Source organism: Microcebus murinus, chromosome 2, assembly GCF_040939455.1.
Source record: "Microcebus murinus isolate Inina chromosome 2, M.murinus_Inina_mat1.0, whole genome shotgun sequence".
NCBI lineage: Eukaryota > Metazoa > Chordata > Mammalia > Primates > Cheirogaleidae > Microcebus > Microcebus murinus.
Window position 1 is genome coordinate 68,583,339 of NC_134105.1, and position 17,741 is coordinate 68,601,079.

Here is a 17,741-nt window from a genome sequence, read left to right on the forward strand (position 1 = left end):
TTAAGTACAGCTGGAGTGTACTGACTCTGATGAGAAAGGTTGACAGGTAATCAAACACCAGGTCACCAAGGCCTCGTAAGCCTTTCAGAGAAGCTGCACTTTATCTGGTAGATGATAAAGAGCCAGATTCACTTCCTAAGCTTAGGTTCTAAGGTTGAGGCACAGAAATAAGTAGTCAGGGAATAAACCACAGGTTGTTTCTGGGTATGATTATTCTTGAGCAGGGCATACTGACTTATACTGTGATTTGGATGGACCTATTATTATAACACAAGTAACTATTTCCAAAGAATTGGCTGGATCTATTACTGACAAAACATTATTTGGATCAAACAAATACATCATGGATTTAGGAAGTTCAATCATAACTGATGATCCTCTAGAAGAATCTAACAATTGGGCCATTACTATTAGAGGAATCCATGACCTGATACAGAAGGCATAGTATTTGCTGCAGAAAAGTATGTGAAATAGATATCTAGAAAGAGTTCAGAAAATTTTTAAAAAATTTTAAATTTATTATTACTGCTTTTTAACACAGGCTTAAAAGCAGCAAGTTTTACTAGCCAGAATAATACTTGGTTATGAAGCCAACCTAAAGAAATTCTGATTGTTTTAATTTCTTACTTCCAACTATTAAACCAAAAACTTGCTAATGTCTAACTTTTGTACAAAGTTTTATATTTTAAATTGTAGGAAAACTCGAAAGAACAATACATAGTATTTTCCTGTGGTATATTTATGTAGGATATATTTGGGAACACAAATTATTTTAACTGTGAATATTTTATATAGTATTTTGGCATTTGTGTTATTAGTTAAATGGCTTAACCTCTTTTATAAATTAAAAAGGTTCAAATGAAAAAATTAAAAGTAATATCAATAAAGTTTAAATACAGTTTTTATTTCCTAATAGTTGAGGGAGAGCCTTATCCCTTCATGACAAATTTCTTTTTCATGAAACCGGGTTTCCATTGTTTGCTTCAAGAAGAAGTTAGAAGTTTTCTTGCATTTCAACTGTAAATTTGTCCTGAACTAGATACCTAATAAAATAAAATTATTTTTAATGGATTGTTACTGAGATTATTTTTTGTACTTGTGTACAGTCCTAAAATTCTGCTAGGTACAGCCAAGATGATGGCTCAGATTCCCCATCAGTTGCTCTTCTTTATAGAGGTATCATTTCTCTAACTTGGCTTCAAATTGTACCAGGACTCTGAATCCAAAGCACACAGATTGCATAATTGTGTACCCAGGCTGAGGTGACAACGACTTCATCATACCTATCATAGCCAATTAGCTATATAGGTCATGAGGAAAAAGTTACCCTTTAATAGGCAGAGAACTATAGATTGAAGCCTTAGCCTATACTTATTTTTGACACAATAAAAACTGCTAGTCTAGGGTGGGAGGGTCAAAGTCACTTATTTTGGTCACGACATGAGGTCTGCTCAAGTGCCTGCTGCCAAACACCATGTTCCTATTGCTCAGGTGGTTTCTGTGCCACTAGCAGCATTCCTTCTCTTTGTTTACTGCAAAGTCATCAAACAAGCAAGCACATGAAATCTTTTGGCTTCCTATGGAAAGAACTGTGTTTAGGTTTTTATTTAAGGTAAAAAGCAGAGGCAGATCTAGGTTTTGTGAAACCTGAAGCTCATACAATTTAGGGTCTTCTGTATGAAAAAGAGCTAAAAATTATTGTACTTTTGCAAACTTTACAAATATATATGCCCATGCAAACACATTTTGAAGTCCACTTTAGGGCCTAAAGATTAAATTTATTATCTTCATGGTAATTCTGCCTGAATATCTGATTGAATTTTTAAAAATTAACTTGCTGTATCTTTTAGATTTTAGTTTAATGTGTGCAGTTGTTTACAGTGAAATTGATGAATTTACCCATTATACTTTTGACTAATGATTACCTTTCTCTATGTGTATAAGTATTTTGGTTTGAATATTTGTGCTGTTACTGTCTAAGAATGAATATAACACAAGAAATTATAGGTAAAAAAATGTTGTAATGTGATGATATAGAGCCTTTTAGACCTGAGCTCAACAAACTGCAAGCAGGATAAATATAAATGCAGAGGCAAGTCACAGATAAATTGCTGAGAAAGCCAAAAAAAAAAAAAAAAAAAAAAAAGATTAAATCTTGAAAGAAACAAGAGAAAGCTGATATATTACAAATGGGGAATAAAAATAAGAATAATGGCTAGCTTTCCATCACAAATATTGGAGGCCAGAAGATATTGAACTGACATATCCAAACTACTGAAAAAAATATGCAACTAGAAATTCTATGGGTAAAGAAAATATCCTTCAAAAAGAAAGATGAAATAAAGACAAAAACAGAAAATTTATCATCAGCAGACCTACACTATAAGAAATGATAAGGGAAATCCTCCAGATGAAGGGGCAACTTGGGCCTACAGAAAAAAATATTTGTATATTTTAAATTTTCTTCTCATAATTAAAACATGTATAAAATGTTTAAAGCAAAAATTATAATCCTATATTGTTGGATTTATAATACATAGAGATGTACTATATATGACAACAATAGCACAAAGGATGAGGGGATTAAGTAGAAGTATACTATTGCAAGGTACAAGGTTCCAGTAAGCTATTTTACTTGAAGTAATTCAGTATTAGCTCTAACTAGATTGTGATAAATAAAAGCTATTGTAATTCCTATAGCAACCACTAAAAAATGGAATAGAGGGCAGATATTCTCCCTTTTTATAGATAAGGAAATTTATGCTTCTAGTTATGATGGAATGCTCATATCAGACCAAACCTATTCCTAAGAACAACTATAAAATCCGGATATATATAAAAAAAATAGATGTTTGACAGCATCGATGATCATCCAAAGCATCCAGGGCTAGAGGATTAGTGAGGTAGAAGAAAATACACTGAAGTAAACTGGACCTTCTCCAGCACTTTTTCCCTGGAGGAAATTGCTGAGCAGAACAACAGTGCCCTAGAGCTTTTGGCCATCTCAAGACTGGTGGGGTGGGGGAGTGGGGAGAAGATGGCAATGAAACTGGAATTCAGGAGCAACAAAGGAGGACAGGATCCCTGTAACCACCCTAGGCTTTCAGTTGAGAAAACCAAAGGGCTACCCCGTAGGAGTAATGGAAAACTAGAAATAAACCAGCTCTCAAAAAGTCCTAGAGTCTAGTCTTGAACTAGCTCAATACCTTGATTGGCTTCAACTGCCTGGCAAAAGGAAATTAAATCCTCTTTGGAGGGAGTTATTATCTTACAGAGCCTCTGCAATTTTTTACACCTAATATCTTGCATCTAATAAAAAATGTGTTAAATATGCCACGAGACAAAATCAAATGACTGGAAACTAAAAATTAAAAAACACGCAATAATATAAGTAAAATAGGACATGTAGATGTTGGAATCATTAGATATGGACTTTAAGTCAGCTGTGATTATTATGCTCAGTAAGTGATAAATAAGATGGAAGATTTCCATAAAAAATGACATGAAGACATAAGAATTAAAAAATTATACTATCTAACATTAAGAACTCAAAAGTGAGTTTAACAGCATATGAGACACAGCAAAAATAGGGTTAGTGAACTGAAAATTAAATCAGGAACAATAAAAAATGATAAACTGAAGCATAAGGGGAAAAAACATGAAAAGGACAGAGAAGAGCATAAGAGATATTTGTGACAAAGTAAATATGTCTAAAGTATGTGTATAAAATTTCCAGAAGTAGAGAACAATAGAATTGGCAGTAATAATATTTGACAAAACCCTGGGGAAAAATTTTATAAAGTTTACCAGAGAGATTAAATCATAGATTCAAAAAGGACTTTGAATGCCAAGCAAATAATTACACAGAAATCTACTCTAAGCATGTGGTAATAAAACTGTTTAAAACCAAAAACAAAATAAATCTTCAGAGAAAAAAGACCCAATGTCCTCAAATTAACAAAAATAAAACTTAAAGATGATATTTCAACAGAAATTATGGAAGGTAGAGGACAAAAGATTAACATCTTTAAAAGAAAATAAATGACAATCTGCAATTCTATTCCCAGTGAAAATGTCCTACAAAAGGAAGAGTTTTCAGATAAATGAAAAATGAAGAGAATTTGTCACCAGAAGGTCCACATTAAAAGTACTTAAAGGGGTTCACCAGAATAAGGCAAAGTATCCTAGATGAAAGCATCATAATGAAGGAAAGAAAAAAAAGCATAGATTGGGGGGGGGGCAGTAAGACTGTCAAAGCACAGGCAACAAAAGCAAAAGATAAACAAATGGGATTACAACCAGCTAAAAAAATTCCCCATAGCAAAGGAAACAATCAACAAAGTAAAGAGACTATTCACAGAATGGGAGAAAATATTTGCAAATGATCCATCTGACAAAGGATTAATAATCAAAATACATAAAGAGCTCAACTCCATAGCTAAAAAAAAAGTAATCTGATTAAAACATGGGCAAAAGATCTAAACAATTTTTCAAAAGAAGACATGCAAATGGCCAATTTGTATATTGTAAGTATGTTCAACATCACTAATCAAAAGGAAATGTGCAAATCAAAACCACAATAAAATCTCACTCCAGTTAGAATGGCTATTATTGAAAAGACAAAAATTAACAAATGCTGGCAAGAATGCAGAGAAAGGGAAACATTCATACACTGTTCCTGGGGGAGTATAAAGTAGTATAGCCATTATGGAAAAGAGTATGGAGGTTCCTTAAAAGACTAAAAATAGAACTAACATATGATCTAGTAATCCTACTACTGGCTATCTACCCAAAGGAAAAGAAGGTCATTTTATAAAAAAAAGACACCTGCAGCCAGGCACAGTTGGCTCACACCTATAATTCTAGCACTTTAGGAGGCTGAGGTGGGAGGATTGCCTGAGGCCTGGAGTTTGAGACCAGCCTGAGCAAGAGCCAGACTCCATCTCTACAAAAAATTAGCCAGGCATGGTGGCATGCATCTGTAGCCCCAACTACTCGAGAGGCTGAGGCAGGAGGATTGCTTGAGCCCAGGGATAACCCAGGCGACAGAGTGAGACACTGTCTCAAAACAAACACCTGCACCCAAATGTTTATTGCAGCACAATTCACAATTGCAAAGATAATGGAATCAACCTATATACTTACCAACTGTTGATATATATATATATCATACACATACACACACACATATACTCTCAATGGGATACTATTTGGCCATAAAAAGGAATGAAATCCTGTCATTTGCAGCAACATAGATGGAACTGGAGGACATTTTGTTAAGTGAAATAAGCCAGGCACAAAAACACAAATATCACATACTTTCACTCATATGTGGGAGCTAAAAAAAGTAGATCTCATGGGAGTAGAGAGTAGAATGGCTGTTACCACAGCTTGGGAAGGGGAAGGAAGAGGAAAGGATGAAGAGAAGTTGGTTAACGGGTACAAAAATATAGTCAGATACAAGAAATAAGTTCTAGTATTTAATTGTTCAGTAGGAAAATTATAGTTAACAATAATTTTTTGTATATTTAAAAATAGCTAGAATAGTTGTTCCTAACACAAAGAAAAGACAAATATTTGAGGTGATGGATATCCCAATTACCTGATTTAATCATGACATATTGTATACATGTATCAAAATATTACATGTGCCCCAAAATATGTATGACTATTATATATCAATAAAATATATTAGAATTTTTTAAGTACAGAAAAGCATAAATAGGTGGACAAAATTAAATGAATATTTCCAGTTAAAATATTAATAACTAACAATATCCTGTAGGGTTTTAAATATATGCACAATAAAAATACATGAGAATAATGCCCCAAAATATCAGAGAGAGAGATAAGTGAAATTTAAGTGGTGTTTCTTTTGTTTTCTGAAAAGTGGAGAAGTATTAATTTATATAACCTCTACAAAGTCAGGGATATTTACTGTAGTCTCTAGTGTAGCCACTAAAAGAAAATAAAAAAGTGTATAATAATGTATAATAGCGAGAAGAGGAAAATGGCATAATAAAAATTTTTACCAATCCAGAGGAGAGCAAGAAAGGGGGAAAAAGAAACAAATTACAGATGAGACAAATACAAAATAATAGTAAGATAAGTTTGAATGCAAATATAGCAGTAATTACATTAAATGAAAACAGGCTAATTACTCTAAATAACAGTCTGAAATTGTCAAACTGGATTAAAAATAAAAATACAACTCTATGCTGCTTATAAGCGATACAACTAAATAAAAGGATGCAGAAAAGTTAAGAATAAAAAGATGGACAAACATATACCATGCAGACACTAACCAAAAGAAAGCTGGTATAATTATATTAATAATAGACATAATAAACATTAAGGCAATAAGAAGTACTAGAGATAAAAAAGATATTTCATAATGGTAATCAATCTAACAGGATGATATAACCAGTGGTATGCTAGAGGCAACTTGAACTTGCCTGTTAGAGCCACTGTGTGTACCTCTTCCTGTGTCTATGTTCAGTAATAACTTGTAGCTTGAAATTGACCATGGAATAAGTATTTACACCATGCAAATGGCCAAATGCTATAAATTAGGGATTGTGTCTTCTCTCTTGGAGAACTGGTTGAACATTTACCAGCACACCACTGGAAATACCAATTGTAAATTTGAATGCAACTGATTACATGAATAAAGCAAAACAGTGGGAACCAAAAGGAGAAGCAGGCAAATATGCAACCTGAGTTGCAGATTTTAACACACTTTTCTCATGTAATTGATAGGACAAGCAGACAAAAATAAAAAACTTACCAATATATTCTTAAATGGTCTCTAGAAAAATAATTTATGTTTCTGAACTAAGTTATTATTATTATTTTTTTGGAGCAGAATATATATAGCATGTAGACTGATAAGATATAGTTTTTTAAATTTAGAATCAACCTCTGTGTTCCTTTTTAAAAACATTTCTATCTTCCCTAAACAGGAAAAGACATCTTTGTCATAACTCCATTTTAAAAATTGTGATAAAGGCCGGGCGCGGTGGCTCACACCTGTAATCCTAGCACTCTGGGAGGCTGAGGCGGGCGGATTGCTGGAGGTCAGGAGTTCAAAACCAGCCCGAGCAAGAGTGAGACCCCATTTCTACTATAAATAGAAAGAAATTAATTGGCCAACTAATATATATATAGAAAAAAATTAGCCGAGCATGGTGGCGCATGCCTGTAGTCCCAGCTACTCAGGAGGCTGAGGCAGAAGGATCCCTTGAGCCCAGGAGTTTGAGGCTGCTGTGAGCTAGGCTGACGCCACGGCACTCACTCTAGCCTGGGCAACAAAGCAAGACTCTGTCTCAAAAAAAAAAAAAATTATGATAAAACGTACATAACATAAAATTGACCATCTTAATCATTTTTAAGTATACTATTCATTAGCATTAAGTATATTTATATTATTGTGCAACCATCTCCAGAACTTTGTCATCATCCCAAACAGATACTCTATACATATCAAAAATAATTCCTACCTCATTTCCACTTCCTCCAGCCTCTGGTATCCTCTGTTAAACTCTCTGTATGAATTTGTCTATTCTTGGTATTTCATTTAAGTGGAATTGTATAATATTTGTCTTTTTGTGTCTGGCTTATTTAACTTAGCATAATGTTTTCAAGGTTCATCTGTGTTATGATATATATCAGAATTTCATTCCTTTTTAAGCCTTAATAATATTGTATGTATATATTACATTTTATCTATTCATCTTTTGATCAACCTTTGGGTTTCTACAGCTTTTAGCTATTGTGAATAATGCTTCTATGAACTTTGGTGTACAAATACCTGTTTGAGTCCCTGCTTTCAATTCTTTGGGGTATATACCTAGAAGTAGAATTGCTGGATGATATGATAATTCTATATTTACCTTTTAAAAAACAATACATATATTTTTAACTTTTTTTTTTTAAATCCAAGATCAGAAAGAATACATACTTAACTTTTTAAGGAACCAACAAACTATTTTCCACCTTGGCTGTACCATTTTACATGCCCACCAACTATTCACAAGCCTATTCACTATTCAATTTCTCCACACCCTTGAGAACACTTATTTTCCTTTTATTTTTTTTTGTAATAGCCATCCTAATGGGTGTGAAGTTCTGGGGTGTTTTCCAACAGGAATAACTAATTCTCCAATTCTCCAGACACCATCTTGGATGTCTAACAATTAAATTCAATTCTGACACTACCACAAGTTAGGGTCAGATCCCATAGATAAATGGGTTCAGTCTCCTTTTCAAGTCTTCTTCTTCAGATGCCAACTGCAAGTCCCAGGCTGCTTGTAATTCTGACCAACCAATTATAAATGGAGGATTCCCAGGACCCCTCCACATGTTCAACAATTTGCTACAATGCTCACAGAACTCAGGAAAATACGTATTATTATTTTTTTTTTATAAAGGATACAACACAGGAACAGCCAACTGGACGAGATGCATTGGACAAAGCATAGGGGTGTGGTGCAGAGCTTCCACGTCCGACCAGGGTGTGTCACCTTCCCAGCAGGTCAGTGTGTTCACCAACTGGAAAGCTCTCTGAATCTCAGTGTTCAAGTGTTTTTATAGAGCTCAATCTCCAGGACCTCTTCTTCCCTGTTCCCAGAGGTCAATAGGTGGAGCTAAAATTCCCAATCCTCTGATCACTTAATCTTTCTGGTGATGAACTCCATCCTGAGGCTCTTTAGGGGTCTCACCCTAAAAACCCTTATTAGAATGGTCAGATGTGATTGAAAAGGGCTCATCATAAATAATAAAAGATACTCCTTTCACTCAGAAATGTCAAGGGTTTGAGGAGCTGTATGCCAGGAAAAGGGACAATGACCAAATAGATTTTTGTATTATAACACAGAATTGGTACCTCCTTATGGTTTTGATTTGCATTTCCCTAATAACCATTGATTTTGAGTATCTTTTCCTTCATTGGACATCTGTCTTCTTTGGAGAAATGTCTATTCAACTCCTTTGCCTATTTTTAAAATTGGTTTGCTTGTTTTTTGTTGTTGAGTTGTAGGAGTTCTTTATATATTCTGGATATTAATCCTTTATCAGATATATGATTTGTCAATATTTTTTCCCATTCTATGGGTTGCTTCTTCACTTTCTTGATAGTTTTCTTTGATGCACAGACATTTATTTTTATGGAGTCCACTTTATGTAATTTTTTCTTGTTGACTGTGCTTTTTGTACCCTTCTAAGAAATGACTGCCAAAGCCAATGTCATGAAGACTTTCTCCTATGTGTTCTTCTAAGAGTTTTATAGTTTTAGCCCATTGTTTAGGTCTTTGATCCCATTTTGAGTTACTTCAGGTAAGGGTCTAACATCATTCTTTTTACATGTGGATATCCAGTTTTCCCAGAACCATTTTTTGAAAAGACTGTCCTTTCCCCACTGAATAGCATTGGCACCCTTATTGAAAATAATTTGACCATATATGTGAGGGGTTATTTCTGGATCATGCCCTTATTTTGTAAAAACAGGAAATAGGCCCTATAATCCTTTTGTAGGCCTATAACAGATATTATCTAATAATGCAAATATACATAATAGCACAGAATGGCTTTGCCAGAGGGGCTATCACATATAATAAAAGCATATTGTAACAAAAGAAGAAAAAAATACCACCAAAAATGATTTACAGCTACATTTTTATTATAGATAGGTAAGTGTAGTTTGTTGTGGCTAAAGATATGTTTATAATGGATGAACAAGCTTTTCTATATACCAAGAGGTATAAGCAGAAATATAAAGTTTTTATAATTTAAAACAGCAGCAGCATTTCAAAAGATTTGCTAAATTAAAACTTTACAAAATATATATATACAAAGTATCATTCCAGATGATCATGGATTTTCAAAACAGTATATCACAACTCCTAGTCTCTAACCCAAACCTACTACTGGATGTAGCTGGCCTATAATAATTTTTACAACAATTTAAAAAATAAAACAAAAACAAAAAGAAACCTCCCAATTCTTTTGTGTACAAGCATAGGTTACAATGTGCTGGCTTTGATTCCATACACACAAAGAGAATTTTAAAATAAAACAAGGACTTCACATAAATAGTTTTACTTGTTATTAAGTATGTGACCAAACAAATTAAAATAAGTACTAACAACCAAAACATATCTTGATGTAACCAGTACATACACTCTTAAAGAAGGACAAAGATGAAAAAAGAAATAAAATAGTCTACGAAAGCCATAAGCACCTTGTTTTAGAAAGAGCACCAAGCAACACAAAAAGGCAACACGTAAGAGGTAGTGTACCACTGGCTAAGATGTATATCCCACTGGGGACCTGAATACAACTTAGTGTTTTGGAAAATAAGACATATTAGACTGTGGCTTGTAATTTTTAGACAGAAGCATTGCACATTTGGGAGCATTAGCCAGTATTGCTCCACAGTGCTCTGCGTCTCCAGCTGTCTAATGGGTACTTTGCTCTCAAACAGTCAAAAAATATAGGAAACCCTGAAGAATTCCATATTTATAAATTTTCAGTTCTAGGGAATTCTCTAAGAAAGCTGAAATCCATATAATTTTTAAAAGAATTAAATACTTTATCAATCATAGTCCTTTGAAAAATGCCTTTTCTCCTTCTTAGGAGGAAGTCTTTTCTTCCTGAGATTCTTTAAGATTTAGCCAATGCTTTATTCCATGTGTTTCATAATGACAGTATCTTTCTGCCTACGTTTTTCCCTCTTCAGCAATTACCTGGCCAACAGCGTGAATTCTGAACTAATTCAGAAACTTTAAAGAAAGCACACAGAACTGCTTTCAATGTAATATTTCTGTTCGGTTTTGAGATGAGGAAGTTTTTGTACTTCAATCACTGGAAGTTGGTTAGGCTCCTGGGTGTGAAAAAGAAATGTTGTCTTATGCCAGCTGCCATCTTGAATCTGTAAAATAAGAACAAAACATATGTATTTCATTAGTAGTCATTGTCAGCAGACAATGCCCTTCATAAACAACGTAGGCTTATTTTTACACATTTACTGACAGGAGAGTTGTATTTAACTCACCCTAGTTTTGACCCTAGGGCTGTGTGAGGCACATATAAAATCTTACTTGTCGATTTTCTTATTACAATTAATATTGATAATTTAGTTCTAAAAATGTGGATTAAATGAATAGAAGTCAATAAATTTCGTTTTTCTATTTATGTTTACCTTTAAATTACACTCAAAGTTTTATTCTATTTCTGTAATAAAACACTGGCCCCAAGGAAAAGTTTCTGTTTTTTGTGTGGCAATGTGTTAAGGATTAGAGATAATGAATGGAAAGCGCTTAGAACAATGCTCAATAAATGCTAATAATTACTATTATTAATTGAAAATATTGGGCTTATTCTTTTCTCTATAATGGCATTTTATATTCTAATTTTTTGCTTCCAGAAGCTAAAACCAGGCTTCTACTTCAATTGTCTGTGGATCACTGGACAGATATGAATTAAAAGGCTGCACTATTCTTAATACACGTCATACTGTTCTGTTCTCTCCCATCTGTCCCATCTGTTCTTTCATTTGGGACCTATTCTTCAGGATGGGTATTTTTCTTGGATAAAAGGAAATGAGCTATTTAAACCTCTGTATTTTAGGTAGGATATAACTAGAATCGCCTCAGTCAGAAATAGTTAAAATTATAATATGTTCAATCATCTTTTAGTTTTCTTATTTTCCATTTGGTGGCTCTCCATTTACATTTTTTTCTCTTTGTAGGCCTTTCTGTTTCTTTTATTAATATATGCTCCTTTGTTTCTAATAAAGTCTATGGAACAAAAACATATCACAAAATGTCCTAAGATTAAGATTCAAGAAGACACAATGGAGAACCACAATTGACTAGTTTTGTAGAGTTTTATTCAGTAGTTAATTCACTTACTCATTCACAGAATTATTATGATAGGAATTTCAAAATTTGAAGGAACCTTAAAGATTATTTAAACAGTAAATTTAAGCCATAAATTATTTAAAGTAATTAGTGATATATACATAGAGTAGACAACTCTACTCTCTATAACAGGGGTCAGCAAACTCTTCTCCAAAGAGCCAGATGGTAAATATTTTAGATTTTGGGGGCCATATGGTCTTTGTCACATCTACTCCAATCTGCCTTTGTAGTCTGATAACAGCAGTAGATAATAAGTAAATGAATAAGTTTGGCTGTGTCACAATAAAAATTTATCTACCAAAACAGGTGGTGGGTCTGCTGACTGTATTTTGCCAACATGTGCTCTATGAAACAATGTTTTAAAATTGTTAATTTTTTTATAACATTCATTATTGAATTTTAATGAAAAAATTGGACTACATTTCAAATATTGATTACTAGGGCCAGTCAATCTGCAATGATACCCATATTTGGCATCAGGTACAGGAACTGACAAAACGAAACAAAACTGACCTCTATAACTTGTCTTCCATGCAATAATGAGATTAAAATTACAGCATTGAAAACACATGAAATAAATCTATTTATGTATATGCTCTGATTATCTATCCATCCATCCAGGTATGATATAATTATTTCATATGGGGAATATAAATTAAATTTATGTATTAACACCTGTTTTGCATGTAAAAATCTATGATCAATTGGTATGACAGAAGTTGACAAGATATGATACAAACAAATGATAGATTCTGAAAAATGTATGGTTTACAAGTAGGCACATTAAAACCTACTACCTTACTTACAGATGGTGATTATAAAAAACAAAAACTAAAACAAACTCCCCATACCCCTTACTACCATTCTGTATCTGCAGTTTGTAAATAAAGTCTTACTCTAATTATCTTAATTTTATAATTTTATCAATTTTTAGTCATATCAAACAATTCTAAAAGTACCATTTTCTTACCTTGCAGTCATCTGAAAGCACTTTAGGTTCAAGCAGAGTGTTTTCTTCAAAAAATTGGCCATTCCATCCCCTGAAACCAATAGGTGAGCCTGGGCCACTTGTTTGTGCACTTGACCACTTTGGGGTGTTTAGACAGTGAATGGTGATGATATGGGTGGCTTCTGAGCTCAGTAAATGAAGGAAATTCATCTGGACTTTTCCAACTCCAAACTCCAACTAATGTCATAGAAACAATATGCAGGTTATGAGATACAGCAATTGAGAAAATTATAGTTTGGGAAACTAGAGGAAAGTCCTTGAAAGGCAATCAAAATCTACTTTTTTTGGAATCTAAGCACCAGTTAGTGGTGCTGGTAAATGTTTAACCACTGGCTCTTGGGGGAAAAAAATCTCTGATTTATAGCATTTTCTGATTCCCATGGTAGAAATACTCCCATCATTGCTGATTTCAGGCTACTAAGGTGATGTCACTGAATACGACATTGGGAAGAGATGTTAACAGTGGGCTCTCCTGAGCCTGTATGAACTGGCTGCAGCATACCATTAGGCTACTACATTTAGTAAGAAAATGAAGACAATTTTTATGTTACCTAAAATGCAATAATTATTTGTTTTTAGTTAATGCTCTATTAATTTTTTTCATAACAATCTCAAGTTCTGTCTATGCTTTCATTTGAGATTTTTTTTGTGAGAGTTTCCAAAGATAAGTTACAAGTTGTAATAATAATTTGGTTGAGAAATTTTAACTATGAGAGCTTGAAAGGGCAAAGACAGAATCTTATTCTTTGTGTTGCCAGTCCCTAATACAGTTTCAGTCACACAGTGAGTCATCAATAAATGTGTATTGAACAAATGAATGAATGCATGAATAAGGATTAACTAGAAGAGTGAACAATGTAGGGAAAATTGGAGTTAAGAAGTCTGATTGCACATTTTCCAGGCTTGGACAGGGAAGTAGGTTTTCCTATAGCTCTAGACAGTATTATTATTTTTGTTGTTGTTGTTATTTTGGCATTATCCAAGTAGGGGTATGGGCATAACGTAAGTGAATAGAAATATTCCTAGTGAAGAATTTATACTAATCTCCAAATGTAAAATTACAAAAATACCAGTTATGAGGTAATGAAGAAGGGAAAAAAAACAACAAAAAGAAAAAAGAAAAAGCAAACAACAACAACAAAAAGAGAGGAAGGGCAAAAGAAAGGGTGAAAGGATAAAAACATGGAAGGATAATTATAAGGAACATTAGACTTTAAGTAGTAATAATTCAATTCTTTCATTTTACAGATCACTCAGAAACTTGTGAAATATTTAACCTTTCTGAGCCTTAGCCTCCTTGGCAGTAAAGTAGGGGTTTAACATTAACCTGACAGGGTTGTTATAAGCTTAGAAAGGACAAATGTCCTATACCTAGCATTGTGCCTGGCACAAAGAAGGCCCTGCAGTGGCTTGCAATTTCATTCTCCAGGTTAGGAGAGGAGTAGAAAGTAGAACCCAGGTCCCTGATTGCAAGTCTACTATTCTTTCCACTACCTCCCCAGTCTGCCTGAGGTTGGGTTTATGAGTAGGAGAAATGGGAGCATTGACTCAGTCATGGAGAGAACCAGAGTGCAGCTCCCTTGCTGCTCCTGTCTCCTTCACACAGCTCCCCCACTCCCAACCTCTTTCCTTCTATGATCATCCTGGGCCAACTTTCAGGGGAGTGAGGATGACCATGTGGATATTTTGGAAGTCGGACTACCATGCTGCTCTTCGTTAGAGGTGCACGGGATTCCCTAGGAATGGAAGCATCTTTCCCTCCTCTGTTTTGGGGGTAATAATGGTGAAGGCCTATTGAGATAAATCAATGAAACACTCAGGTTAATGAAGGAAGACCTTTTGGGAAGAGAGGGCAGTTGAACACTATGCAGCGAAAGAGACCATCCATGTTAGCTGCTGCCCTTTTATGATGGACAAAACAAACAATAGGCACATGTATCAGTTCTTTGTCAATGAGATATAAATACTTGGTCTTATATCAAGCTGGTTTAATCACAAAAAGGAAGAAATGCAGTTTTGATTTTAACGTGTTATAGGTAAAATTAAGATTTAGGTTTTATAGATACTTGTTATAACATCTAGTGTTATGACAAACAAACTTGCATTCATTCTAAACATTTGGCTTATAGAATTATACTTGAAAGAAGTCTTAAATAGCATTCAGTAGATGTTTAAGAAAGATTATTGTGTGGCTGATCACTAAAAATTGCAAGCTTTTTTGGCAAAATTTTTCTTTTAATGATGATGATGTAATTTTCAGCAAAACTTTAGGTAATTGATTACTAATTCTAAACACTTCAGCTGTTCAGGGATTTTCTAATGTATATGCATAAAAACATAACATATGTTGCACAATTTTTAAGGAATTTTAAAGAATTTAAAAACTTGATCAGAAGAGTAAGCCAAACTAAGCTAATCATAAAAATATACAATCAAAATGTCAAGATTTACTGCAATTAAATATTTTTAAAACAAAACATTTATATCTTATACAGTGAATTATACCTTGTTTTCATTCTTAAAATTCATAATTATCTAAAGTGACAGAATTTTAAAAAGCATTGTTCATTGATACTGTGCAATATACCAACATATGTTTAAAAATTCAATACATACTTTTGTCACAGAAACAGGAGATAAACACGTCTGGCCACCAGCACTGAAATTGCAGAAAACCTCAATGGCATCTGAAGGACACCCAAGATTTGGATCAATCCAGTATTTTCCTATTAATTTATAGTAAAACACAAAGTTATTTAAATGCCATGCTAAAATATATTTGAACCATCTTTATAAATTATGATACTTTAAATATATATTATCATAGTTTTACCCGTTAAAAAATTTAAAAGATTATAAATATATTTGCGTTAAGTGAATGACTGAAAGCTACAAGCATTATATAAAATCGGTACTAAAAATGCTCTATTTTTCACATACCTATCAATTTCAGGGCATTTCATAATTTTAATCAAAATGACAGAATGGCTTAATTTATTGCTTCATTCCACAGATAAAGAACATGAGCTCAGCAACTAAAAGTGAATTGCTTGAAGTTATATCGCTAATAGAAAAGTTGAACTTATGAGAGTATATATATATATTTCTATTATTAGAGGAGCTGTACACCTATAGGAGCTAATAATAAATTCTTTATGAAAGGTTTTCCACCAAGCAAACTCTTGCTACACAGGGTAAAATGCTTTGAATTAAGGCATTATGTTGTCTAATGGTGAACTGGTAGGGGTTTCATCATTTCTTTCAAGGTAGGCTGAGCTATAACATAAAGTCCTATATCATAATATATCTTTTGTGAGCCTAAATGTTCTGACTCAAACTCGCTCTCCCCTGAGGACACTACTCCCCTTGCAGCCTCTACAGTATTGTGCTTGACAATGGAAAGGTGTCTTTTGTGCTCTTCGTTGCTACTTCCAGACCATTCTTGCCACTTTCTCCCTGAAAACACTACATGTTGAAATTCTTTTATCACATCATATCTACCACTCATTACCCTTCCTGGTGCTGGGTGCAATCATTGATATTTTTCTTTGAAGAGTTTTAGCTTCTGGCTTGCTATCATATTCAGAAAACCTATGAATGACCAAATTCTTGGTGATTTTAAACCCATATGGATGATTCCTCCAACCTTAGCCTCTCAATTCCTTAAACTCTCCTCCACCCCCTTACTTTTCTACCAATGATCTTGTACCCTCTCCCTAACCCCTTATCTTATTTACTAACATCCAAGGCCATGCCATAGCCTTTAATTATCTACATCTGCATTTCCTCCAGAATTTCACCTCTCTTCTCTTTCCAGCTCACTCCTTCTAGAATTCTGACCCCAATAATTTTTTTTTTTGGTCTCATCAGGACCTACTCTCCATTGATATTACCACTTTTTCATTGTCCCTCATGATCACGTGTTCACTTCCCTTCTTACCCAGCTTAAAAATCACAGTCTTTTACTATAATCATTTCCTTAGAAACTTTTTTAATGCCCTTGCCCTACCTTACTTCGTTGTACTTGTCTTATAAATTCCCAACCCTACCTAAATTCAGTTTTTTGCCTAATCTGTGACTGTACCTGCACAGATAAATGTGGCTGGAGAAAAACACAACTGTGATGATGGACCTCAATTTAATTTCAAATGTGTATATAAATCTGCTAGACAATAATACCATGTTTCCATATTCAATCCCTCTGTCACTTTTCTAGTTATCTATCTTAGACCTATTCAATCTTATTCTTGACTGATAATCTTCCAGTTTCCCTGAGACAACTGAAGGAATCTGAAGAGAACTTAAATAAGCCCCCCACTATCTCATCTACCCACCTGTCTGTACTGGCACACATATATTCTGCATTCTCTCTTATAGTAAATAAACTGTGTTCCTATGTAAGACTTATCTTATTCATTATGCCTACAGATTTAAATTCTACCTCTCTCATTCTCTCTTTTGAGTCTGTTTCTGTCAGTTTCCATTTGTTGATTATTATAGTAAAGTATTACTTGGAAGAGAAGATATGTGTTTACCCTATTGGATAAAAGTGGAATCCTGCATCAGATCCTGAGAATTTCTACAAACTTTATAAAATGTTCAAAATTCTGAAGAAAAGGGACTAGGAGGGGTGGATTTATTTTTGCCCCCTAGCCCCACGAAGTCACCAAAAGTACCACTCAGCTTTTTAACATACCTAGGGCAAAGGTAGCTCTACGTGTTAGGTTAATCTCTCTGCTGTCTTCTTCAAAGTTTTGCTTGAAAGTTTCTCATTATTTGTCAGCTATTTTATGCTTTTAACTTTTTTTGTGAAA

General features: G+C 33.8%; 1 protein-coding gene across 1 annotated transcript in view; it reads right to left on the bottom strand.

Moving 5' to 3' along the window:
- Positions 1–9,696: 9,696 nt before the first annotated feature.
- The window catches only part of COL24A1 (collagen type XXIV alpha 1 chain), a 279,723-nt gene continuing 271,678 nt past the window's right edge, over positions 9,697–17,741 (bottom strand). The window contains exons 57-59 of the mRNA XM_076010342.1: positions 15,544–15,653; positions 12,889–13,104; positions 9,697–10,927 (exon numbers count right to left, since the gene is read on the bottom strand). Of these exons, the coding sequence (XP_075866457.1) occupies positions 10,781–10,927; positions 12,889–13,104; positions 15,544–15,653 (473 nt within the window). The 3' untranslated portion in view covers positions 9,697–10,780. The remainder of the gene's footprint in view (positions 10,928–12,888; positions 13,105–15,543; positions 15,654–17,741) is intronic.